At 46.1% G+C, this 26,602-nt stretch overlaps 1 protein-coding gene across 1 annotated transcript in view; it reads left to right on the top strand.

The window, feature by feature from the left end:
* SFXN5 (sideroflexin 5) overlaps positions 1–26,602 on the top strand; it is a 367,837-nt gene that overhangs the window by 156,596 nt on the left and 184,639 nt on the right. Inside the window, exon 10 of the mRNA XM_073611062.1 lies at positions 12,997–13,087. Coding sequence (XP_073467163.1) covers positions 12,997–13,087 — 91 coding nt within the window. The remainder of the gene's footprint in view (positions 1–12,996; positions 13,088–26,602) is intronic.

The following is a 26,602-nucleotide window of genomic DNA, read 5'->3' as shown; positions in this document are numbered from 1 at the left end:
GGGGACCGGAGGAGCACGGAGAACACTGCGGGGTGACCGGAGGAGCACTGAGAACACGGCGGGGGGACCAGAGGAGCACTGAGAACACGGCGGGGGGACCAGAGGAGCACGGAGAACACTGCTGGGGGACCGGAGGAGCACTGAGAACACGGCGGGGGGACCGGAGGAGCACGGAGAACACTGCGGGGGGACCGGAGGAGCACGGAGAACACTGCGGGGGGACCGGAGGAGCACTGAGAACTTGGCGGGGGGACCGGAGGAGCATGGAGGACACTGCGGCGGGACCGGAGGAGCACGGAGAACACGGCGGGGGGACCGAAGGAGCACAGAGGACATGGCGGGGGACCGGAGGAGCACGGAGAACACGGCGGGGGAACCGAAGGAGCACGGAGAACACTGCTGGGGGACCGGAGGAGCACGGAGAACACTGCGGGGTGACCGGAGGAGCACTGAGAACACGGCGGGGGGACCGGAGGAGCACGGAGAACTTGGCGGGGGGACCGGAGGAGCACGGAGAACACGGCGGGGGGGACCGGTGGAGCACTGAGAACACGGCGGGGGGGACCGGTGGAGCACAGAGAACACGGCGGGGGGGACCGGTGGAGCACGGAGGACACGGCGGGGGGGACCGGAGGAGCACGGAGGACACGGCGGGGGGACCGGAGGAGCATGGAGGACACGGCGGGGGGACCGGAGGAGCACGGAGGACACGGCGGGGGGACCGGAGGAGCACGGAGGACACGGCGGGGGGATCGGAGGAGCACGGAGGACACGGCGGGGGGACCGGAGGAGCACGGAGGACACGGCGGGGGGACCGGAGGAGCACGGAGGACACGGCGGGGGGACCGGAGGAGCACAGAGGACATTGTAACTCCCCCCACCATCGCACCGATCACCCCTGACTACCCAGGTATCAGGTGATGCATCGGAGCATTTACAGGAGTAAAAATACTCCTGCAAATGCTCGGTATCGGCACCGATATTGGTATTGGTATCGGTGCAGCCCTAATTAAAACATCTATTGTATGATAAATACAAATTGGCAACTCACATGAAGTAAGTTTGGGAAGACGTAGAGCATAAGAAATTGGGACATCCTGGGAACCCTGTAGCAGAGGCATCCAGACCATGGATTGGCCGGCCGGGTAGGCAAAGGAAGCTCAGAGCACTTCTTGGCCGGAAGGAGACTCCAGAGGAACCAAATGGATAAGGGCAGACGCCGAAGGGACATCCTGAGGACATGGCTATGTGTTTCAAGGCGTTTCTACCTCTTTGTCAAGCCTTGACAAAGAGGCAAAAACACATAGGCTACCTGGTCGGCAGCAGTACTTTGTTTTTATCATACAATAAATGTTTTAACGCTGCACTTGGATGGCGCCCTGTGCTGGTAATTTTTATGTTTTGATTCAGAGATTCTGTCTCTCTGGAGTCAACCCCTAACATACCTGATAAAGACTGGTTTATTGGTCTGGTTATGCATCCGATTTTTTTGTTTTTTTTTGTTTTCTGCTATAAGGAGTTTACTCATACACCATAAAGACATTTCTTTTCTTGCAGGCCCCTATACAGCAGAGTTTAGAAGGGTGGATGGATAAGCAGCACTGGAAGCCAATCCGTTCATGTGCTGACGAGGCATGCTGATAGAGGCGAGAGCAGAGTGACAGAGATGAGATGAGCTCATCACTGCAATGCTTCTCCTTTCACTGTTCAGTCACTGGCTGGGGGCAGGCCTGGGACCACCTGGGCTCAGAGTAAGTAGGATGAATGATGCTGAACATCTAGTGGCAGAAGTGCTGAGAGAAAATCTCTGGATTGAAGGTGAATATTGTAGCAAAGGCTGGGAATGTTATTTATCTTTTATTGGGCAATTTTATTTGTGTCTTGTTACATTTGTAAGTAGTTCTGCTGGAGTGTTCTTATGATGGCAGAACGTTGGCCTCCTTAGGTCACACCATCACCTTTTTTACGTGCCCTACAATGCAGGATCATAGCGTGCTAGAAGAGCAGGAAAACTACCAGTGGCGGCTGGTGCTCAAAATTTTTTTGGGGGGGACGCAAACTGAAAAATTAAACTGTTAGTAATGCAGGGCTGTAAAAAGCCATTTATCAGGTGATTATGTATGATTACTGCTAGATAAAACTGTGCCCGTCAATTGCAGCCTCACTGTGCCCATTATGTGGGGTTCCCACCATCCCTGTGCTGAGTTCCCAGGTCTGTACACCTGCTCTGCTCATTGAGGGGTTCCCACCATCCCTGTGCTGAGTTCCCAGGTCTGTACACCTACTCTGCTCATTGAGGGGTTCCCACCATCCCTGTGCTGAGTTCCCAGGTCTGTACACCTGCTCTGCTCATTGAGGGGTTCCCACCATCCCTGTGCTGAGTTCCTGGGTCTGTACACCCGCTGTGCCCATTATGAGGGGTTCCCACCATCCCTGTACTGAGTTCCTGGGGGAGTTTTTCTGGTAATACAACACGTGGATAAATCTGAACTTTATGGTGACGTGGAGCTGTAAAAAGAATCAAAAGCTCATTCAATAATTCAGTACAGTTATAAATCCATGCATGGCTTGTAATGATGGGCCTAATGAACAGGCTAAAGTCTAAATACTGTAAGTACATTGAATTACCCAGCAGCCAGATGGCATTCAACTTCTGTGATTGCAAAATATTCTTAGAAATCTTGGGACTGAATCCGATAGAAAGTATGAGCTTGATTTTTTTTTTTATGTTCCAAAAAGAAAATATCCTGTGAAGATGGAATCAGAATTTTGTGCTGGAGATCTCTAAGGAGCGGAGAGACTTACCAATGCGGCCGGCCAATTCTGGGAAAAAAAAGCTCCGCTCGGGCCATGCGTTCCACTGACGTCACTTCCGGTTTATCACTGGCACAGATAAACAGGAAGTGACACCGTAACTCCGAGGGAAAGCACCGCCCATGCCCTAGGGCAGTGCCAATCAAAAACCAGGCATCCATAACAACACTATGGATGCGAGCAATCGGGCACAATGGATTGCGCCACAAGGCAGATCTAAACAGAGCAAATGAAGCGTCTTGTCTGCAATCACGGGATTGCACAAACGTCACGCTTCCCATAGTGCACTGTGTCCGGTGCCTGAACACAGTGCACTTAAAGGACCATTATTATTATTATTATTATTATTATTATTATTATTATTAATTTTTTTTTTTTTTTTAAAGGGCCCATTTTTTTTTTTTTTTTTGTGACTGCCTTGGGTGGGGGGCGGTGCCCGTGCGCCCTCTATGGACAGGCAGCCACTGATACCATTCTCCTCTATGACGCTCTGCTCGTCTACGCATTGGTTTTGTGAGCAGTGCGTTGCGTTTTTGAAAACTCCTAATTGATGCTTCCTTTGCGCATTTAGCCAATGTCAATGGCAATGCATGGAAAACACAAGTCACGTGTTCATAATTCTAATGAACACAAAATTTAACACAAAAAATAGAATAAAATACAAAATTAGAACCATAAAATGAAGGCAGGACATGATGCTAGCCCCATTTTTTTACTTCAGGACAGTATGTTCATCGCTAATAAACTCTCCGATGCGCTGCCGTGTGTCACAGCCATTGGCACTATTTCGGCACATGCCGCAACCATTTTTGGCACTAATAACCTGCCCTTTGTTCCATCTCCGTCCTACCCCTATTCTCAGGTCCACTGATTACCTGTTTGGCTTTACCTTTCAAAGACAATAAACCCAAGACTTCTTGACTTGCCAAAAAAACATCCCCATCACACCAAGATCACCAGCCTGGGGAGCTGACACCGTACAGGACATGGTCACCCCATACATGACACCATACAGGACATGGTCACCCCATACAGGACATGGTCGCCCCATACATGACACCGTACAGGACATGGTCACCCCATACATGACACCATACAGGACATGGTCACCCCATACATGACACCATACAGGACATGGTCACCCCATACATGACACCATACATACATGGTCACCCCATGCATGACACCATACAGGACATGGTCACCACATACATGACACCATACAGGACATGGTCACCCCATACATAGGGTCACCCTGGCGGATGAGGTGGGCTCACCTGGAGTGCCTGGTCTAATCGGTATTCATCAGAGCTCCTGATGGCAGAGATGGGTTTTGCTGCGTGTTAGTACCAGGTCGCAGTTCTCAGGATCGCCCCACCAGGACAAGAGCAAGCTGGGGTCCAATAGTAGATGTAGCCACTAAGGATCAAGCAGAAGTGTAGTCAGTAAACCAGCCAAACGTCAGTAACAAGTGGCTGCAGGTTGAGATTAAGCGGAAGCGTAGCCGAGGAACAAGCCAAAGGTCGGTAACAAGTGGCTGCAGGTTGGGATCAAACAGAAGCATAGTCAAGGAACAAGTCAGAGGTCGGTATCGAATGGTTGCAGGTTGGGGTTTAAGCAGAAGCATAGTCAAGCCAAACATCGGTAATAAATTGTTGCAGGTTGGGATCAAGCAGATGTGTAGTCATTAAACAAGCCAAAGGTCGGAAACAAGTGGGTTGCAGGTTGGGATCAAGTAGAAGCTTAGTCAAGGAAAAAGCCAAAGGTCTGTAATGAATGGTTGCAGGTTGAGATCAAGCAGAAGCGTAGTCAAGGAACAAGCCAAAGGTCTGTAATGAATGGTTGCAGGTTGAGATCAAGCAGAAGCGTAGTCAACGAACAAGCCAAAGGTCGGTACTGAATGGCTGCAGGTTGGGATCAAGCAGAAGCGTAGTCAAGGAACAAACCAAAGGTCAGTACTGAATGGTTGCAGGTTGAGATCAAGCAGAAGCGTAGTCAAGGAATAAGCCAAAGATCGGTAATGAATGGTTGCAGGTTGGGATCAAGCAGAAGCGTAGTCAAGGCACAAGCCAAAGGTCAGTAATGAATAGTAGTGGAGATAAGGATAGCTGCAGGTATGCAAAGAATCAAGATATTGGCCGACTGGAGAGAGCACAAAAATCTGGCAAACAGGAAGTGCAAAGACATGGCTTAAATCAGGAAGTTCATGGGAGGAGCAAAGAGTTCAAGGTTCATCAGAAACGAGAGACAAGGCAAGATTGTCCAACAAGATCAGACAGAAGAGCTGCCCAGCATCTCAGGCAGCACAAGCTACAGCCAGACACTGCAGAGGTTGCAGGTTCAGATCTGGACCCTGACTTAAGGTTCACTCTGCTGCCCCTTGAACTGTTCCACCCGGGTCTCACCCTACACGGACTGACCGACTTTTAGCAGCTCACCTACTTCAAAGTACCATGCACCTTTTTTGTTTTTTGTGCCTTCCATGTGGCGAGGTTGTATCATTCTGCTGACCTGGTATAACATGGCCCCCAGAATGAATTAAACTACCTTACATTACTAAAAATAACCAGGCACCGCGTCCTCTCTCTCCATCGGCCTGTCTTCACTTCTTAATAACATGACAAAGCCTCAGGAGACGAGATGGTGGCGCAGAAATCAGCATGTAAATCATTAATTAGGACACTCAAAAACGGGAATATGACAGTTATGTTTGACAGCTTAAGTCAACGTTTAGAAGACGAGGATATCCAAACCCTCGTTAGATGAATCCTATATATCGCCACTTCAACACTGTAGAGTCATCGTCGTTAATAATTCTGGAGGGGGGTGAAAGGTGGTTATGGTGACGGTATATGTAAGAGCTGGAAATGATCTCGCCCTCTCAACCACAGCCCTCACGTAACTTCAATTCCATGCCAAACTCTCTAATTATCTAATCATCTCTGTGTCAATCTAGGCAAAAATCTGTGGAAAACACAGATTGTTAGCTTTTAGGTGTAGTGACTGCATTTGTTTTTTTCTTATTTTCACCCGGTGATCCTGCCAGAAACCTGCTTCCTGGGTGACAACGCTTACCATACCATATCTATGGAGGAGCAGTGTTGTCACTCCAGGACAGGACAGCTGGCAGACTGCCAGGATTCTGTTCTATAAAAAAACAGTGCTGATGTGAACATTGGAAATTCATTTCTCCACAGTGCTTATTGTGACAGAGGTGAAGGAGGGCTCAAAGGCTTAGAACTATAGAACACCCCCTTCTCCTCCTCTCCATAACATAGAGAAAGATGTTTTGTTCTATCTGTTTGATAGGGGCAAGAAAAAAAAACTGTTGATCTTGCCAAAAATCCAATGGAGTGATAGATTCCTGTCTAAGGGTGACAGCACTGCTCCTACATACACTATATTACCAAAAGTATTGGGACGCCTGCCTTTACACGCACATGAACTTTAATGGCATCCCAGTCTTAGTCCGTAGGGTTCAATATGGAGTTGGTCCACCCTTTGCAGCTATAACAGCTTCAACTCTTCTGGGAAGGCTGTCCACAAGGTTTAGGAGTGTGTCTATGGGAATGTTTGACCATTTTTCCAGAAGCACATTTGTGAGGTCAGGCACTGATGTTGGACGAGAAGGCCTGGCTCGCAGTCTCCGCTCGAATTCATCCCAAAGGTCTTCTAGGTCAGGACTCTGTGAAGGCCAGTCAAGTTCCTCCACCCCAAACTGGCTCATCCATGTCTTTATGGACCTTGCTATGTGCACTTGTCCAAATCATTGGGTGGAGGGGGATTATGGTGTGGGGTTGTTTTTCAGGGTAAGGTCCTCTGGTGCAGAGACTGATGTGAATCATTCAGTGCTCTCTGTACAGCACTGTGGTATATGTCAGAGCTATATACATTGGATATAAAAAGTCTACACACCCCTGTTAAAATGTCAGGTTTCTGTGATGTATTAAAATGAGACAAAGATAAATCATTTCAGAACTTTTTCGACCTTCAATGTGACCTATAACGGTATATCTCAGTTGAACAACAAACTGAAATCTTTTAGGTAGAGGGAAGTAAAAATAGAAAAATAAAAAAATAAAATAATATGGCTGCATAAATGTGAACACCCTTAAACTAATACTTTGTTGAAGCACCTTTTGATTTTATTACAGCACTCAGTCTTTTTGGGGTATGAGTCTATCAGCATGGCGCATCTTGACTTGGCAATATTTGCTCACTCTTCTAAATCTGTCAAATTGTGAGGGCATCTCCTGTGCACAGCCCTCTTCAGATCACCTCACAGATTTTCAATGGGATTCAGGTCTGGGCTCTGGCTGGGCCATTCCAAAACTTTCATCTTCTTCTGGTGAAGCCATTCCTTTGTTGATTTGGATGTATGCTTTGGGTCGTTGTCATGCTGAAAGATGAAGTTCCTCTTCATGTTCAGCTTTCTAGCAGAAGCCTGAAGGTTTTGTGCCAATATTGACTGGTATTTGGAACTGTTCAGAATTCCCTCTACCTTGACTAAGGCCCCTGTTCCAGCTGAAGAAGAAAAGCCCCAAAGCATAATGTTGCCACCACCATGCTTCACAGTGGGTATGGTGTTCTTTTGGTGATGTGCAGTGTTCTTTTTGCGCCAAACATATCTTTTGGAATTATGGCCAAAAAATTCAACCTTGGTTTCATCAGCCCATAACACTTTTTCCCACATGCTTTTGGGAGACTTCAGATGTGTTTTTACAAAATTTAGCCAGGCTTGGATGTTTTTCTTCATAAGAAAGGGCTTCCGTCTTGCCACTCTACCCCATAGCCCAGACATATGAAGAATACGGGAGATTGTTGTCACATTTACCACACAGCCAGTACTTGCTACATATTACTGCAGCTCCTTTAATGTTGCTGTAGGCCTCTTGGCAGCCTCCCTGACCAGTTTTCTTCTCGTCTTTTCATCAATTTTGGAGGGACGTCCAGTTCTTGGTAATGTCACTACTGTGCCATATTTTCTCCACTTGATGATGACTGTCTTCACGGTGTTCCTTGGTATATCTTATGCCTTGGAAATTCTTTTGTACCCTTCTCCTGACTGATGCCTTTTAACAATGAGATCCCTCTGATGCTTTGGAAGCTCTCTGTGGACCATGGCATTTGTTGTAGGATACGCCTAAGAATGTCAGGAAAGACCTACTAGAACAGCGGCACTTTATTTGGGGTTAATCAGAGGCACTTTAAATGATGGCCGTTGTGTACTGACTCCTATTTACCATGAGTTTGAATGCGATTGCTTAAAGTGGAAGTCCAGTCAAAAATGAAAATTTTTCTGTTATATGTAAAATATCTTTATGTTTGACGTTATTCATTTTCTGTATAGCTGATTGCCAAGCTTAGAAAGTCTAATCAAAGCCAGACAATCAGCTTCTTCCTGTTCTTCAGGGACAACCTTACTTCCTTATTTCTGAATTCTGCATGGGGACCTCTCACTTCCTGAAAACGCTGTCTTTCCTCTTAGTCTACGTTTCCACTATTGCGACCCCCAAAGTTACACGATTTAGAGTGCGGCTTTGATGCAACTTTACACTCTCTGGAGCAAAGTCGCATCAACGCATTGCAGGTACCTTTTCAAAGTCACATAGATGGGAACAAGTACCATTTAAAATCAATGGTCTGCGACTTGTCATGCGACTTCATGTGTCCAAAGTCACATGACAAGTCGCACTAGTGGAAACAGAGCCTTAGGCCCCTTTCACACTGGGGCGGTGGGGGCGTTGGCGGTACAACAGCGCTATTTTTAGCGCTGCTGTACCGTCGTTCTTGTAGCTGTATTCGGCCGCTAGCGGTGCGGTTTTAACCCCCGCTGGCGGCCGAAAAAGGGTTAAAATCCCTCGTACAGCGCGGCTGTAGACGCGGTATTGCCACGGTATAGCCGCACTGTCCCATTGATTTCAATGGGCAGGAGCGGTGAAGGAGCGGTGAATACACCGCTCTTTCACCGCTCCAAAAAAGCGGTTTGCAGGACTTTTTTCACCGCCCTGCCTGCGCACCGCTTCAGTGTGAAAGCCCTCGGGCTTTCACACTGAACAAACAGCGGAGGCTGTTTAGGGGCGGTTTGCAGGCGGTATTTTTAGCGCAATACCGCCTGCAAACCGCCCCAGTGTGAAAGGGGTCTTAGTGTGGTTGGCTGCACTATGATCGTTGTAGACTGTGAGCTGAGACCCCAGAGCACTTCCATCTACACTGACAGCTCCCTTCTCCTGTACACAGCTATACTGTATATGTGCACTGCACCTCCCACCCCCCCCCCTTGTGTCCTGTGTGGATGGGGCTTTTTATTTCTTCATTTTCTCATGAATTAGGATGTACAATGAGAGAACACTGGGCAGGAACCTATGATCAGCTCCTCCCATCCTGTATACACCCACTGGCTACACAGGAACAGTGTCCCTCCCAGGAAGTGATGTCACTAACTTTCAGTAACCACACCCACTGGCTACACAGGAACAGTGTCCCTCCCAGGAAGTGATGTCACTAGCTTTCAGTAACCACACCCACTGGCTACACAGGAACAGTGTCCCTCCCAGGAAGTGATGTCACTAGCTTTCAGTAACCACACCCACTGGCTACACAGGAACAGTGCCCCTCCCAGGAAGTGATGTCACTAACTTTCAGTAACCACACCCACTGGCTACACAGGAACAGTGTCTCTCCCAGGAAGTGATGTCACTAACTTTCATTAACCACACCCACTGGCTGATTTTAGTCTCAGAAGGAAGTAGATTCGAAGTCATGTGAAAGCAATGGATACTGCAAAATAAAGGTAGAAAAACTGGGATTTTTTTCCTTTTTGGAGGCTGAACTTCGCTATGTAAACAAGGCATTTCCCTGTTCTGCCTAGTGACACGACAGGGATCAGGAGCAGTGATCGCTGTCATGTCAGTGGTAGCCCATCCCCCCCCCCCCCCAAGTTAGAATCACTCCCTAGCACACACTTAACCCCTTTCAACGCCCCCCTAGTGTTTAACCCCTTCACTGCCAGTGTCATTTACACAGTAATCAGTGCATTTTTATAGCACTGATCACTGTATAAATGACGATGGTCCCAAAATAGTGTCAAAAATGTCCGATGCATCCGCCACAATGTCTCAGTCACTATAAAAATCGCAGATGGCCGCCATTACTAATAAAAAAAAAAAAAATTCTATTTAAAATGCCATAAATCTATCCCCTATTTTGTAGACGCGATAACTTTTGCGCAAATCCAATCAATATACGCTTATTGAGGATTTTTTTTTTTTTTTTTTTTACCAAAAATATGTAGAAGAATACATATCGGCCTAAACTGAGAAAGAAATTAGTTTTTTTTATACATTTTGGGGGATATTTATTATAGCAAAAAGTAAAAAATATTGCTTTTTGTTTCAAAATTGTCGCTCTTTTTTTGTTCATAGCGCAAAAAATAAAAACCGCAGAGGTGATCAAATACCACCAAAAGAAGGCTCTATTTGTGGGAAAAAAAAGGACGTCAACTTTGGCCACAATGTCACATGACCGCGCAATTGTCAACTAAAGCGACGCAGTGCCGAATCGCAAAAAGTGCTCTGGTCAGGAAGGGGGTAAATCCTTTCGGGGCTGAAGGAGTTATAGGTCACATTAAAGGTGTAAAAGGTTCTGAAATGATTTTTGTCTCATTTTATTACATCACAGACCCCTGACATTTGACCAGGGGTGTGTGGACTTTTTATATCCACTGTAAATGTATAATAGTGTGAGACATTAGAGTGTCAGCTTCTCTGGTTCAGAGACTGATGGCTCAGTGTTCTCTGTAAATCACTAAGGTATATGTCAGAGCTATATAAATATAGAATAATAATAATCATAGTATAATTTTACTTTGTGTTATATTGTGCCGTACAATTCCACTGCGTTATGTCCTATAAAGAGATTCTGGTGACACCGGCGCGGCACAGAAACGGTTACAGGCGGCTGCTGTATTTATGTGTCTGATAGAATCCCCGGCCTTCTTGCACAACATACGCTCAGGTTATTTTTCACCGTCTCCTACGTGATGAAGCCCCTGTGGGTTTTCTAATCCCAGCTCCTTCTCCCCGATAATTGTCAGCAGAGCTCGGAGTCGGCGTGTTTGACAGCCTGTGAATGTGCTGTGACTGGCCATAATCACCGCCATCCTCTGCCTCTCACCGGACCGGGGTTGCCAAGCTCCCTCCGCTGTGCGCTGACCTCACCGCCGCTTATTACCGCCGCACGGCCTTCACTGCGCCGCTGGAGCCCTGTCACCGTGTCATTTCCTTCCCTGTCTCCCCAGAGCCTGAGACGCTTTTACCATCATGTGGTCGCTGCAGGACTGTGCTTAAAAATTCTGAGACTTTTTGTTATTTTTCTAAGTATATACTGTATATGTGACTGTGAGCAAAATGGAGTAAGAGTTGGAAAAACTGTTGAGTTTTTGCTGGTTCTGTAGCAATTTCCTTTGTGGTCACCGAGACAGGAAGTAAGCAAAATCTCTTCAATGGGGGCACAGGCTGGGAATAAAATATTTTGTTTTTTTTTAAGCAGAAGGAAAAGTGAGAAAATTTGTTGAGTTTTTATTGCTCTGGGTACATGCATAAGGGCTCAGTCACAGCCGTTCATTGCCGTACTGCACCCAGATCAGGATCTGGCTGGGTGTTTGCGATCAGCTGTGGACAAGAAGTCTGTACAGATCAATGACAGGCTGATACTGTCCCTGGCTGTTCACATGTAATCGTTTAAGGAGCAAATACATGCGCTTAGGGACAGTCAAGGGCTCTGTGTGCAGACTCCAGATCCCCAGTCTCTGACCATCTCTTGAACACAGTATTTCCCCAGTCTCTGACCATCTCCATTCCCATGCATGTCCCCAGTCTCTGACCATCTCCATTACAATGTCTCTGACCATCTCCTGTAGAATGTCCCAGTCTCTGACCATCTCCATTACCATGTCCCCAGTCTCTGACCATCTCCATTTCCATGGTTTAGGTGCAATGAAAAATCTGGACAGCCGCACTCCGGGTTGGAATAATGAAAATAAAATCTTTATTGAAAAAATAACATGATTTAAAATCCGTACATGGCTCTGTTGGAATATTGCAGCATAACCGCTAACGCGTTTCACGCTCCCATAGAGCGCTTACTCTAAGAGTAAGCGCTCTATGGGAGCGTGAAACGCGTTAGCGGTTATGCTGCAATATTCCAACAGAGCCATGTACGGATTTTAAATCATGTTATTTTTTCAATAAAGAAGATTTTATTTTCATTATTCCAACCTGGAGTGCGGCTGTCCAGATTTTTCATTGCACCTAAACCATTGGAATAGCAACTGCCAGCACCTGGAGCTCTCACAATCATTCACCCAGCGGAGGACGGGAGATTTGAACCCAGTTACCTGGAGCGGTGGTTACCAACCTGCTTATCTCCATTTCCATGTCCCCAGTCTCTGACCATCTCCATTACCATGTTTCTGACCATCTCCTGTAGTGTGTCCCCAGTCTCTGATCATCTCCTGTACACAGTATGCATGCCCCCAGTCTCTGACCATCTCCTGTAGAATGTCCTTAGTCTCTGATTATCTACTGTAGACAGTATGTCCCCAGTCTCTGACCATCTCCTGTATTATGTCCCCAATCTCCATTAGCATGTCCCCAGTCTTTGATTATCTACTGTAGACAGTATGTTCCCAGTCTCTGATCAACTTCATTACCATGTCTCCAGTCTGTGACCATCTCCTGTAGTGTGTCCCCAGTCTCTGACCATCTCCATTAACGTGTCCCCAGTCTCTGACCATCTCCATTAACGTGTCCCCAGTCTCTGATTATCTCCTGTGGTATGTTCCCAGTCTCTGACCATCTCCTGTGGTATGTCCCCAGTCTCTGACCATCTCCTGTAGTATGTCCCCAGTCTCTGACCATCTCCTATAACATTAGATATACAGAATACTATGTGTGGCCCCCTGAGGATGTCAGAGACCACAGTTGAAGTACCCTACAGTATATCTAGAACACTGCACTAAAGGGAGTCAATGTTCAGTAACCCCCAACAACCAATCACCATCCGTGTTTCATTTTCCAGGCCTGAGGAAAGGTAAATGTTTGTATCAGATGACTGTATTGAGTTACCATTGCCTTTCCCCTCCTGTACATCAGAAGTTCATTTTCATCTCTTTTCTTTCAGGTTGGCCTTAACGCTCTAGTCCAGAGAGCAAACAAATTCACCCCAGCTACAAGGCTCTTCATCCAGCGCTTTGTGCCCTTCCCGGCTGTAGGTGAGTCCCGGTGCTCTGGGTGCTCTTTACACATTGCTCCTTGTCTGATTTTATTATTAAAGGGTTTATACAAATATGAAATGCTCTTATGTGTTTGTTTGCTGATGTCTAGTGCCCCCTCTGATTGGATGTTGTCACCACGATTAACTGTTGAAGCTTTGAGTCTTTCTGTGATACTCACCTCCTCATTGGAGGAAGCAGCAAAGATGCTCCTATGAGTAACTCTGCTCTGTAACTCCTCCCTATATGCTACTTGTTCCCTACGCTGCCCAGAATCCTCCCCTTTCCTCTCCTGGTGACAGTCATGCTTGTGGTCCAATAATGGAATATATTTATAATGCAATGAATGTGATTTTCACCAAACATTCAGTACAGGTGTATCTTTCTTCTGCGTATCACATAAAGCTTGTGGCGCCGCTTCAAGATCTCCCCACCGACACTCGGAACACAGGAGCAGACGTCCAAGTGCACCAATCCAAAAGTGTAGACATACCAGAAGAATGACACCGCTCAAGACTGACCCGATATGACCACGGTGTGTGTACATGTGTTGCCTCAGCCAGCCCCACTCCGGCCATGCCCCTGTCGCATTTCTCCCCACGCCCACCGGGGCTTGGTTATAAAGGTCACAGTAAATGGGGCGAAACGCGTTGGACCAATCTGGAGCAGCATCTATCTCCTGGTATGTCTACACATTTCTGGTGCATATGTTTTCCATTACAGGGATTGATCAATTTGCAGTGAATGTCACATTTACTGCTTGATAAACATGTCCCTAAAGCTGGCCATACATGATTATAATTTTGGCTGATTCCTGTGAATCGGCATAATGTGAAACCATGGGTGGCCCTGACGGTGCTGCTCGGCATGACAAACTTCGAACAAAAACTTGACTGTCGAGCGCAAAATTGTCGGCTGATCAGCCAACCAGCCGCAGTCACAACGTCATCATTGACGCTTCCTGATGACGTTGTAAAACGGAACCTACGTCGAGGCACATCCCAGTCACGTCGCTTCTGGTCATCGACTTCCGGTTTCACAATACCACGGCGGTGGAACGCATGCCAGTTACCGAGTGGAGGCTGCGGATCTCATCACTTGGTGGTCTTTTTGCTGTTATCCCCAGTGACGGGACAAGGCACTATAAAATGTGAGCAGCCATTTCTGGCATTGTTTTTATAGCTATTGTTTTTAATAAACTATTACGCTATGGCCCCGCTTTATGTTTGTTTTATAATGGTATACCTATGGTGGAGAGGAGGATATTAAAGGTTTCCAGCTACAGCTCCATTGGCAGACCAGCAAGCCCACAGATATATATAACACACAGCCTGTTATGGCCTTCTTTTTTAACTAAAGAGGTCATGTCTACTTGGTGAGTAGGCAATTTACTCGCAATCCATCGGGTGATATTCGTAAGATTTGCCTTGGTGACGGTGTATGGATAAGATTCACAGCACTCAAAAAATTATTGATGGACTTTTAATTGATTGTTTAATATATGAATTTATTACTAATATTAAGAATCAATATTTTTTATTCTATATTATCAGCACGATGCACTTTAACATATCCTGATTTATCACTAAATGTACAGTGGGGCAAAAAAGTATTTAGTCAGCCACCAATTGTGCAAGTTCTCCCACTTAAAAAGATGAGAGAGGCCTGTAATTGTCATCATAGGTATACCTCAACTATGAGACACAAAATGTGGAAACAAATCCAGACTATTACATTGTCTGATTTTTGAAAGAATTTATTTGCAAATTATGGTGGAAAAATAAGTATTTGGTCAATATCAAAAGTTCATCTCAATACTTTGTTATATATCCTTTGTTGGCAATGACAGAGGTCAAACGTTTTCTGTAAGTCTTCACAAGGTTGTCACACACTGTTGCTGGTATGTTGGCCCATTCCTCCATGCAGATCTCCTCTAGAGCAGTGATGTTTTGGGGCTGTCGCTGGGCAACACAGACTTTCAACTCCCTCCAAAGGTTTTCTATGGGGTTGAGATCTGGAGACTGGCTAGGCCACTCTAGGACCTTGAAATGCTTCTTACGAAGCCACTCCTTCATTGCCCGGGCGGTGTGTTTGGGATCATTGTCATGCTGAAAGACCCAGCCACGTTTCATCTTCAATGCCCTTGCTAATGGGAGGAGGTTTGCACTCAAAATATCACGATACATGGCCCCATTCATTCTTTCATGTACACGGATCAGTCGTCCTGTTCCCTTTGCAGAGAAATGGCCCAAAGCATGATGTTGCCACCCCCATGCTTCACAGTAGGTATGGTGTTCTTTGGTTGCAACTCAGCATTCTCTCTCCTCCAAACACAACGAGTTGTGTTTCTACCAAACAATTCTACTTTCGTTTCATCTGACCATATGACATTCTCCCAATCCTCTTCTGGATCATCCAAATGCTCTCTAGCAAACCTCAGACGGGCCCGGACATGTACTGGCTTAAGCAGGGGGACGAGTCTGGCAATGCAGAATCTAAGTCCCTGGCGGCGTAGTGTGTTACTGATGGTAGACTTTGTTACGTTGGTCCCAGCTCTCTGCAGGTCATTCACTAGGTCCCCCCGTGTGGTTCTGGGATTTTTGCTCACCGTTCTTGTGATCATTTTGACCCCACGGGGTGAGATCTTGCGTGGAGCCCCAGATTGAGGGAGATTATCAGTGGTCTTGTATGTCCTCCATTTTCTAATTATTGCTCCCACAGCTGATTTCTTCACACCAAGCTGCTTGCCTATTGCAGATTCAGTCTTCCCAGCCTGGTGCAGGTCTGCAATTTTTTATTTCTGGTTTCCTTCGACAGCTCTTTGGTCTTCACCATAGTGGAGTTTGGAGTGTGACTGTTTGAGGTTGTGGACAGGTGTCTTTTATACTGATAACAAGTTCAAACAGGTGCCATTAATACAGGTAATGAGTGGAGGACAGAGGAGCCTCTTAAAGAAGAAGATACAGGTCTGTGAGAGCCAGAAATCTTGCTTGTTTGTAGGTGACCAAATACTTATTTTCCACCATAATTTGCAAATAAATTCTTTCAAAAATCAGACAATGTGATTGTCTGGATTTGTTTCCACATTTTGTCTCTCATAGTTGAGGTATACCTATGATGACAGTTATAGGCCTCTCATCTTTTTAAGTGGGAGAACTTGCACAATTGGTGGCTGACTAAATACTTTTTGCCCCACTGTACATTATTTAATTTTGATAGCTTTTTATTAGTGCCCCCTACCCCCTAATCACTCCAACATTTAAGTTAGCACTTTGCACTTTCAGGGGAGCAGTTTTAAATTTAAATCAATTTAGCACCTTTTTCACCTTTTCCAGCACAATCACAAAAGTATTGGGACGCCTGCCTTTTACATGCACATGAACTTTAATAGCACCCCAGTCTTAGTCCGTAGGGTTCAATATTGAGTTGGCCCACCCTTTGCAGCTATAACAGCTTCAACTCTTCTGGGAAGGCCGTCCACAAGGTTTAGGAGTGTGTCTATGGGAATGTTTGACCACCAGCAGTGCATTTGTGGGGTCAGGCACTGATATTGGACGAGAAGGCCTGGCTCACAATCTCTACTCTATCAGGTTGAGGTCAGGAGGTGCAGACCAGTCAAGTTCCTCCTCCCCAAACTCACTCATCCATGTCTTTATGGACCTTGCTTTGTGCACTGGTGCGCAGTCATGTTGGAACAGGAAGGGGCCATCCCCATACTGTTCCCACAAAGTTGGGAGCATGAAATTGTCCAAAATGTCTTGGTATGCTGACGCCTTAAGAGTTCCCTTCACTGGAACTAAAGGGCCAAGCCCAACCCCTGAAAAACAACCCCACAACATAATCCCCCCTCCACCAAATGATTTGAACCAGTGCACAAAGCAAGGTCCATAAAGACATGGATGAGCGAGTTTGGGATGGAGGGATTTATCAACCCGATAGAACACCTTTGGGATGAATTGGAGCAGAGACTGCGAGCCAGGCCTTCTCATCCACATCTCATCCTGCGAGCCAGGCCTTCTCCTCCAACATCAGTGCCTGACCTCACAAATGTGCTTCTGGAAGAATGGTCTAACATTCCCATAGACACACTCCTAAACCTTGTGGACAGCCTTCCCAGAAGAGTTGAAGCTGTTATAGCTGCAAAGGGTGGGCCAACTCAATATTGAACCCTACGGACTAAGACTGGGATGCCATTAAAATTCATGTGTGTAAAGGCGTCCCACGCCAATAATAAAATGGAATGACACAGGGAAAAAGTATTGAACATATGAAGAAAGTCTGGTGCAAAAAGGCATGGAAAGCCAAGACAACAGATGAAATCTATCAGTAATTAGAAAGCAGTCCTGCCCCTTGTCAGTGCAAATTAATATCAGCTGGTTCAGTCTCATCTGATGGCCTATAATTACCAAGGTGTCACACAAGAAACATCTCATGATGGGTAAAAGCAAAGTGCTCTCTCAAGACCTTCGCGACCAGGTGCTCCTCACTAGATTTCTGACAGAAGAGTGAAAATAATTTTCAGAAGAGTTGTCCAAGAGCCAGGGACCACTTGTGGAGAGCTTCAGAAAGACCTGGAATCAGCAGGTACAATTGTTTCAAAGAAAACAATAAGCATTGCTGAAGAAAGAGCATGTTGAAGCTCGTTTTAAAGTTTGCTGCACAACATTTAGACAAGCCTGTGAAATACTGGGAGAATATATTCTGGTCTGATGAGACCAAAATGTAACTTTTTGGATGTCATAATAAACACCATGTTTGGAGGTCAAATGGTACTGCACATCACCCCAATAACATCAGTGATGTTTGGAGGTGAGAACATCATGGTGTAGGGCTGTTTTTCAGCATACGGTACTGGCAAACTTCATGTCATTAAAGGAAAGATGAATGGAAAAATGTACCAAGACATTCTGGATAAAAATCTGCTGCCATCTACCAGGATGATGAAGATGAAACGAGGGCGGACATTTCAGCAAGACAATAATCCCAAACACAAAGCCAAGGAAACTCTCTTGGTTTCAGGTCACGTTCACACCATGGTGCAGAGACGTCAGTTTTTCTGCACAGGTTCTGCAAGGGCGCACAAAAAACAATTGTTCTCTATGTGCCCTGTTCACACCACAACACTGGTATCACGTGCAGATTTTTTTTCTGCACGGGAAAGAACTGACATGACCTCAACATTGGTGTGAATAGAGCACATAACGGACGTGCAAGGAAATTGATGTGAAACTGATGTTGGTTTTCCCATCCAGTTTTCATGAATGTATGGTGTGAGCGAGCCCTTAAAGAAAGAAAATAAAGATGGTAGAATGGCCCAGCCAATCACCTGACTTGAATCCAATTCAAAGTCAATGGCAAGAACTAAAGATCAGAGTTCATAGAAGAGACTCATTGAACCTTCAAGATTTGAAGACTGTGTGGAAGAATGGGTCAAAATCACACCTGAGCAACGCATGCGACTAGTTTCTCCATACAGGAGGTGTCTTGAAGCTGTCATTACCAGCAAAGGATTTTCTACAAAGTATTAAATACATTTCAGTTAGTGTGTTCATTACTTTTTCCCTGTGTCATTCCATTTTATTACACATACCGTATATACTCGAGTATAAGTCGAGTTTTTCAGCACATTTTTTTTGTGCTGAAAGTGCCCCCCTCGACTTATACTCGAGTCAAGCACTTTTCTGCAGCAAAAAATTTCATTTTCCGAACTGATTTTGGGGCCCCGTATCTCAGTGCCACTTAGTGCTAGGAACCCCAAATGTGGTGTGCAAACCCAGTGTAACTGGTACCATAACATATCCAAAGATGGAGTTCCTACCACCAAGTGGCCCCGAGATACGGGGCCCCAAAGCCGGTTCGGAAAATGTCATTCTCTGCTACAGAAAAGTGCTTGACATTTTCTGAACCGATTTTTGGGGCCCTGTATCTCGGGGCCACTTGGTGCTAGAAACTCCAGCTTTGGATATTTTATGGGGCTAGTTCCACTGGGTTTGCACACCAAATTTGGGGTTCTTAGCACTAAGTGGCCCCAAGATATGGGGCCCCAAATTCGGTCAACTGTGTCCATCTGCAGCAATGTCCATTTGGGACCCTTTGGGTTCAGAGACCCCAAATTTTGGCTGCAGCTAGGGGGCATCTAGGAACCCTTAACTACCGAGTTTGAAGTTCGGGGGACCTATGGCTGCAAATGGGCACAGTGAGGCATGCAAATGGGCACAGTGAGGCTGCAAATGGGCATTGTTGACCCTCTTTTCCACTTACAGTAGCTGCGCATTTCTCACCCTCGTCTTATACTCGGGTCAATGCGTTTTTCCCATTTTTTTTTTGTGGTAAATTAGGGCCTCCACTTATACTCGGAACGACTTATACTCGAGTATATATGGTAACTTAATTTCTGAGCATATTTGTTTTGGTGTCTTTGTATGTATGGATTGCATGGGTTGTTACCGACATGTGGTGAAGATTTCATATCAATAGCACCTTTATAAACCTATCGACCCAACATAGGCACCCAGCACCAGTCAGCTCGGCAGAAAAGCTGCTCTTCACCCATTAGTGACTGTTTGTGTTGTAACTTGCCTACTTGTTAGAGGGATGATGATGAAGACTCACCTCTAATTACCATTTTCTCTCTTCTATCGCTTGGGGGATTGTGGTAAACAGATTATTAGATTCACAGAGAAATCCCCCGGGATTGGTTAATACACCAACATTGTTTTCTTAAATGTGAAGCCCTCGCATAATTAATAAATCGATCTTTCACTATGGTATAGGAAAACACACATTCTAACTGCAAGACAAAAGGATCCCTTACTATCCTAATGTGTACAGAAGATTGGTTTTGTTCTGTTTTGTTTGTAATTTTTAGTTAGTAGAGGGGTATTCTGTGTCTCTTATGCCGCGTACACACGGTCAGACTTTTCGACCGGACTGGTCCGGCAGACTTTCCAGCGGACTTTCGACAGACTTTTTAACAAACGGACTTGCCTACACATGATCACGCCAAAGTCCGACGGATTCGTACGTGATGACGTACACCGGACTAAAATACGGAAGTTGATAGCCAGTAGCCAATAGCTGCCCTAGTGTGGGTTTTTGTCCGTCAGACTAGCATACAGACGAGCGGATTTCTGGGTCCGGCGGAGTTACGACGTAAAGATTTGAAGCATGTTCCAAATCTAAAGTCCGTCAGATTTGCGACTGGAAAAGTCCGCTGAAGGTCCGGTGAAGCCCACACGCGATCGGATTGTCCGCCGGATTTGGTCCGTCGGCGTCCGTCAGACAAGTCCGGTCGAAAAGTCAGACCGTGTGTACGCGGCATTAGGCTATACTGTACATTGTAGGCAGCTCAGTCCAATATATTTTGGCACAATGGTTTCTTTCTCTTCACCCCCTTTCCTTTCTCCTTCACTCCATAGCTTTTTTCTTCACTCCTTTCAATTTAACTTTACTTCCTTCCCTTTCTCTTCACTCTTCTCTTTCTTCCCTTTCTCTTTCCTCTCTCTCCTCTTCACCACCTTTCCTCTTTCTTTTCTTCACCTCCTGCCCTTACCTTTACCTCCCCACTCCTTCTCTTCACCCCAGGGTTCTGATTAAGCATCTGTGACGTAAAATGAGTTAACCAACCGTGCTCCTTCTGTACTGTGCTTTTGAGTAGTTACTGTCTGTGAAATTAAGAAGTCAGAGCTTTAATTATTAGGTGTGCGGTCTCCCACTCTTCTTCCTCTCGGTGATTACGGCAAGAAACTGGACCTACACCCAGCTTTATTGCAGTGGTAGCCTGACCTGGAGCAGTACATTTTTCTCCCAAACTTTTATTTTTAGCCCCTTTTCTTTCTTTTCAATCCCCCTCTCTCCCCTTTCTTTATTACTTTTTACTTATTTCTTTTCTCCCTTTTCTTTCTTTCACCAGCTTCCCTTTCTCTTCTCCCTTTCTCTTTACTTCTTTCTCTTTCTCTTCACTCCTTTCCTCTTAACTTCCTTCTTTTTATCTTCATACCCTTCCCTTTCTCTTCACCCTGTTCCTTTTTACTTCACTCCATTCCCTTCCTTCACCACTTCTCTTTTTTTCTTTACTCCTTCCCTTTTTCTTTCTTTTTTTTTTCACCCCTTGCCTGAATTCCAATAAACTCCCCTCTTTCCCTTTGACTTCCCTCCCTTCTCTTCATCCTCTTCCTTTTCTCCTCAGTCCCTTCCCTTTCTCTTTACTTAACTTTTTTCCCCCTTCCCTTGCTCTTTACCCTTTTCCCTTTCTTTTCCACCCTTTCCTTTTTTTCTCACTCCCCTTCCTTTTCTCTATATCCCCTTTCCATTTGTTTCACTCCCTCCATCTTCATTCCCTTCCTATTCTCTTTACCCCCTTTCCCTTTTATTTTTTTACCCTTTTCCTAATCTCTTCCACCCTTCCCGTTCTCTTCACTCCATTCCCCTTTTCTTTACTGCCTTCTTTTTTGCTTTATCCCTTTGTTTTTTTTCACTCCCTTTCTCTTTGCCCCCCTTCAATTTCCTTTTTCTCCTTTCCTTTGTTTTTGCCCCCTTCCCCTTCTCTTCATTCCCTGCATTTCCTCTTCACTGCCTTCAATTTCTCTTCATCCTTTTTTTTCTATTCATTTCCTTCCCTTTCCTCTCTCCCCTTCCCTTTCTATTCATTCCCTTTCTCTTTACCCGTTCCCTTTCTCTTTACCCGTTCCCTTTCTCTTTACCCGTTCCCTTTCTCTTCATCCCCTTTCCTTTCTCTTCATCCCCTTTCCTTTCTCTTCATCCCCTTTCCTTTCTCTTCATCCCCTTTCCTTTCTCTTTACCTCTTTCATTTCTATTAATTTTCTTCCCTTTCTCTCTACCTCCTCCCTTTCTATTAATTTCCTTCCCTTTCTCTTCATTCCCTTCCCTTTCTCTCCATTCCCTTCCCTTTCTCTTTCTCTCCTTCCCTTTCTATTATTTTTCCTTCCCTCTCTATTAATTTCCTTCCCCTTTTCTTCATTCCCTTCCTATTCATTCCCTTCCCTTTCTCTTCACCCCTTCCCTTTCTCTTCACCCCTTCCCTTTCTCTTCACCCCTTCCCTTTCTCTTCATTCCCTCCCCTTTCTCTTCACCCCTTCCCTTTCTATTCATCTCCTTCCCTTTCTATTCATTTCTTTCCCTTTCTCTTCAACTCTTCCATTTATATTCATTCCCTTTCTCTTTACCCCTTCCCTTTCTCTTCATTCCCTTCCCTTTCTCTTTACCTCTTCCATTTCTATTAATTCCCTTCCCTTTCTCTTTACCGCCTCCCTTTCTATTCATTTCCTTCCCTTTCTATTCATTTCCTTCCCTTTCTCTTCATTCCCTTCCCTTTCTCTTCATTCCCTTCCCTTTCTCTTCACCCCTTCCCTTTTCTCTTCACCCCTTCCCTTTCTCTTCATTCCCTTCCCTTTACCTCCTCCCTTTCTATTCATTTCCTTCCCTTTCTATTCATTTCCTTCCCTTTCTCTTCATTCCCTTCCCTTTCTCTTCACCCCTTCCCTTTCTCTTCATTCCCTTACCTTTCTCTTTACCTCTTCCATTTCTATTAATTTCCTTCCCTTTCTCTTCATTCCCTTCCCTTTCTCTTTACCTCCTCCCTTTCTATTCATTTCCTTCCCTTTCTATTCATTTCCTTCCCTTTCTATTCATTTTCTTCCCTTTCTCTTCATCACCTTCCCTTTCTCTTCATTCCCTTCCCTTTCTCTTCATTCCCTTCCCTTTCTCTTCATTCCCTTCCCTTTCTCTTCACCCCTTCCCTTTCTCTTCATTCCCTTCCCTTTCTCTTCATTCCCTTCCCTTTCTCTTTACCTCCTTCCCTTTCTCTTTACCTCCTTCCCTTTCTATTAATTGCCTTCCCTATCTCTTCATTCCCTTCCCTTTCTCTTCATTCCCTTCCCTTTCTCTTTACCTCCTCCCTTTCTATTAATTTCCTTCCCTCTTTATTAAATTCCTTCCCTTTCTATTATTTTCCTTCACTTTTTCTTAATTCCATTCCTATTCATTCCCTTCCCTTTCTCTTCATTCCCTTCCCTTTCTCTTCATTCCCTTCCCTTTCTCTTTACCTCTTCCATTTCTATTTATTCCCTTCCCTTTCTCTTTACCCCTTCCATTTCTAATCACTCCCTTCTATTTCTCTCTCTCTCTCTCTACCTTCCCTTTCTCTTCACTTCCTTCCCTATGCATCACCCACTTTCCTTTCCCTTCACCCCCCCCAATTCCCTTTCTTAGTGCCTCCTTTTTTCCCCCTTTCTCTTCTCCTCTTTCCCTTTCCCTTTCTCTTCTCCTCTGTCCCCTTCCCTTTCTCTTCTCCTCCTCTTTCCCCTTCCCTTTCTCTTCTCCTCTGCCCCCTTCCCTTTCTCTTCTCCTCTGTCCCCTTCCCTTTCTCTTCTCCTCTGTCCCCTTCCCTTTCTCTTCTCCTTTGTCCCCTTCCCTTTCTCTTCTCCTCTTTCCCCTTCCCTTTCTCTTCTCCTCTGTCCCCTCCCCTTACTCTTCTCCTCTTTCCCCTCCCCTTACTCTTCTCCTCTTTCCCCTCCCCTTACTCTTCTCCTCTTTCCCCTTCCCTTTCTCTTCTCCTCTGTCCCCTTCCCTTTCTCTTCTCCTCTGTCCCCTTCCCTTTCTCTTCTCCTCTGTCCCCTCCCCTTTCCCCTTCCCTTTCTCTTCTCCTCTGTCCCCTCCCCTTTCCCCTTCCCTTTCTCTTCTCCTCTGTCCCCTTCCCTTTCCCCTTCCCTTTCTCTTCTCCTCTGTCCCCTTCCCTTTCTCTTCTCCTCTGTCCCCTTCCCTTTCTCTTCTCCTCTGTCCCCTTCCCTTTCTCTTCTCCTCTGTCCCCCTCCCTTTCTCTTCTCCTCTGTCCCCTTCCCTTTCTCTTCTCCTCTGTCCCCCTCCCTTTCTCTTCTCCTCTGTCCCCTTCCCTTTCTCTTCTCCTCTGTCCCCTTCCCTTTCTCTTCTCCTCTGTCCCCTTCCCTTTCTCTTCTCCTCTGTCCCCTTCCCTTTCTCTTCTCCTCTGTCCCCTTCCCTTTTTCTTCTCCTCTGTCCCCTTCCCTTTCTCTTCTCCTCTGTCCCCTTCCCTTTCTCTTCTCCTCTGTCCCCTTCCCTTTCTCTTCTCCTCTGTCCCCTTCCCTTTCTCTTCTCCTCTGTCCCCTTCCCTTTCTCTTCTCCTCTGTCCCCTTCCCTTTCTCTTCTCCTCTGTCCCCTTCCCTTTCTCTTCTCCTCTTTCCCCTTCCCTTTCTCTTCTCCTCTGTCCCCCTCCCTTTCTCTTCTCCTCTGTCCCCCTCCCTTTCTCTTCTCCTCTGTCCCCCTCCCTTTCTCTTCTCCTCTGTCCCCCTCCCTTTCTCTTCTCCTCTGTCCCCCTCCCTTTCTCTTCTCCTCTGTCCCCCTCCCTTTCTCTTCTCCTCTGTCCCCCTCCCTTTCTCTTCTCCTCTGTCCCCTTCCCTTTCTCTTCTCCTCTGTCCCCTTCCCTTTCTCTTCTCCTCTGTCCCCTCCCCTTTCCCCTTCCCTTTCTCTTCTCCTCTGTCCCCTTCCCTTTCTCTTCTCCTCTGTCCCCTTCCCTTTCTCTTCTCCTCTGTCCCCTTCCCTTTCTCTTCTCCTCTGTCCCCTTCCCTTTCTCTTCTCCTCTGTCCCCTTCCCTTTCTCTTCTCCTCTGTCCCCTTCCCTTTCTCTTCTCCTCTGTCCCCTTCCCTTTCTCTTCTCCTCTGTCCCCTTCCCTTTCTCTTCTCCTCTGTCCCCTTCCCTTTCTCTTCTCCTCTGTCCCCTTCCCTTTCTCTTCTCCTCTGTCCCCCTCCCTTTCTCTTCTCCTCTGTCCCCTTCCCTTTCTCTTCTCCTCTGTCCCCTTCCCTTTCTCTTCTCCTCTGTCCCCTTCCCTTTCTCTTCTCCTCTGTCCCCTTCCCTTTCTCTTCTCCTCTGTCCCCTCCCCTGTCCCCTTCCCTTTCTCTTCTCCTCTGTCCCCTTCCCTTTCTCTTCTCCTCTGTCCCCTCCCCTTTCCCCTTCCCTTTCTCTTCTCCTCTGTCCCCTTCCCTTTCTCTTCTCCTCTGTCCCCTTCCCTTTCTCTTCTCCTCTGTCCCCTCCCCTGTCCCCTTCCCTTTCTCTTCTCCTCTGTCCCCTTCCCTTTCTCTTCTCCTCTGTCCCCTCCCCTTTCCCCTTCCCTTTCTCTTCTCCTCTGTCCCCTCCCCTTTCTCTTCTCCTCTGTCCCCTCCCCTTTCCCCTTCCCTTTCTCTTCTCCTCTGTCCCCTTCCCTTTCTCTTCTCCTCTGTCCCCTTCCCTTTCTCTTCTCCTCTGTCCCCTTCCCTTTCTCTTCTCCTCTGTCCCCCTCCCTTTCTCTTCTCCTCTGTCCCCTTCCCTTTCTCTTCTCCTCTGTCCCCTTCCCTTTCTCTTCTCCTCTGTCCCCTCCCCTTTCCCCTTCCCTTTCTCTTCTCCTCTGTCCCCTCCCCTTTCCCCTTCCCTTTCTCTTCTCCTCTGTCCCCTTCCCTTTCTCTTCTCTCCTAGCTTTGTCTTCTCTTTAAATCTGCATAAGGCACGTTTTGTTTTTTCATTGATTTCTTTAAATCTTGTCCCAGTTCTTCATCCGGTTTCTTCCATAATCTCAGTGTGATTCTGATTGGATGATTGCACCGATCCGTATCAGCCGATCCAATGTCAGTGTATTGAAGTGAGTTTGGAAATATCTGGAGTTCTATTGAAGGCTGTAGGTCACGGTGAGGAAACCTTCTCATGGCAGTACATCCAGTCTGTACCCCTATGGTGTAGGTGGACGCACCCCTCATATACAAGACACTATGGACCATGAATATCTTTTCTATTCATTGGACTGGTCTCCTCCTGCAGTCTCTGCATAGTGAACAGCTGGATTTAGGATACATTCATGTTTGTGAATTGGAGAAAAACATTCTGCAGAGACGGAGCCATCTGCCCATTCCCTCCATATCCCCTTCCCCCTACAACGTGGAATCTGGTCCACGCACCGAGAGGCCACCGACGGGCATATGTTACCCATCACCTAACATTCAGACCTGCTAACCAATGCACACTCGTGTATAGGAGGCTGGTGTGGGTTCAATGAGGAAACACCTTTGTAAAGGGGATTCTTATGATGTATACAGTAAATGATTCATATTTTTATTATTATTATTTTTTTTTTTTTAGTGCCTTACCAAAGTATTCAGTTCTGACATATTCTGCAGCGGTGTACATAGAACACCGACCCGGTCACATCAATCTCTGCACCAGAGGAGCTTACACTCTATGTCCTACCCCAGACACACACTATTATTATTATATATTTCTATAGCTCTGATACATACCGTAGTGCTGTACAGAGAACACTGAGCCAGTCACATCATTCTTTGCACCAGAGTGATTCGCATTAGCCTCTGCACCAGAGGAGCTTACACTCTAATGTCTCATATAGCTCTGTCATATTCCAAAGCGATGTACAGAGAACACTGAGCCATTCACATCAGTATCTGTACCAGAGGAGCTTACACTCTAATGTCACAACCATTGTCACTGTTCTCATACATT

This window comes from Aquarana catesbeiana, linkage group LG01, assembly GCF_042186555.1.
Source record: "Aquarana catesbeiana isolate 2022-GZ linkage group LG01, ASM4218655v1, whole genome shotgun sequence".
Lineage (NCBI taxonomy): Eukaryota > Metazoa > Chordata > Amphibia > Anura > Ranidae > Aquarana > Aquarana catesbeiana.
The sequence above is the reverse complement of the archived record's forward strand: the minus strand, read 5'-3'. Positions and strand labels throughout refer to the sequence as shown.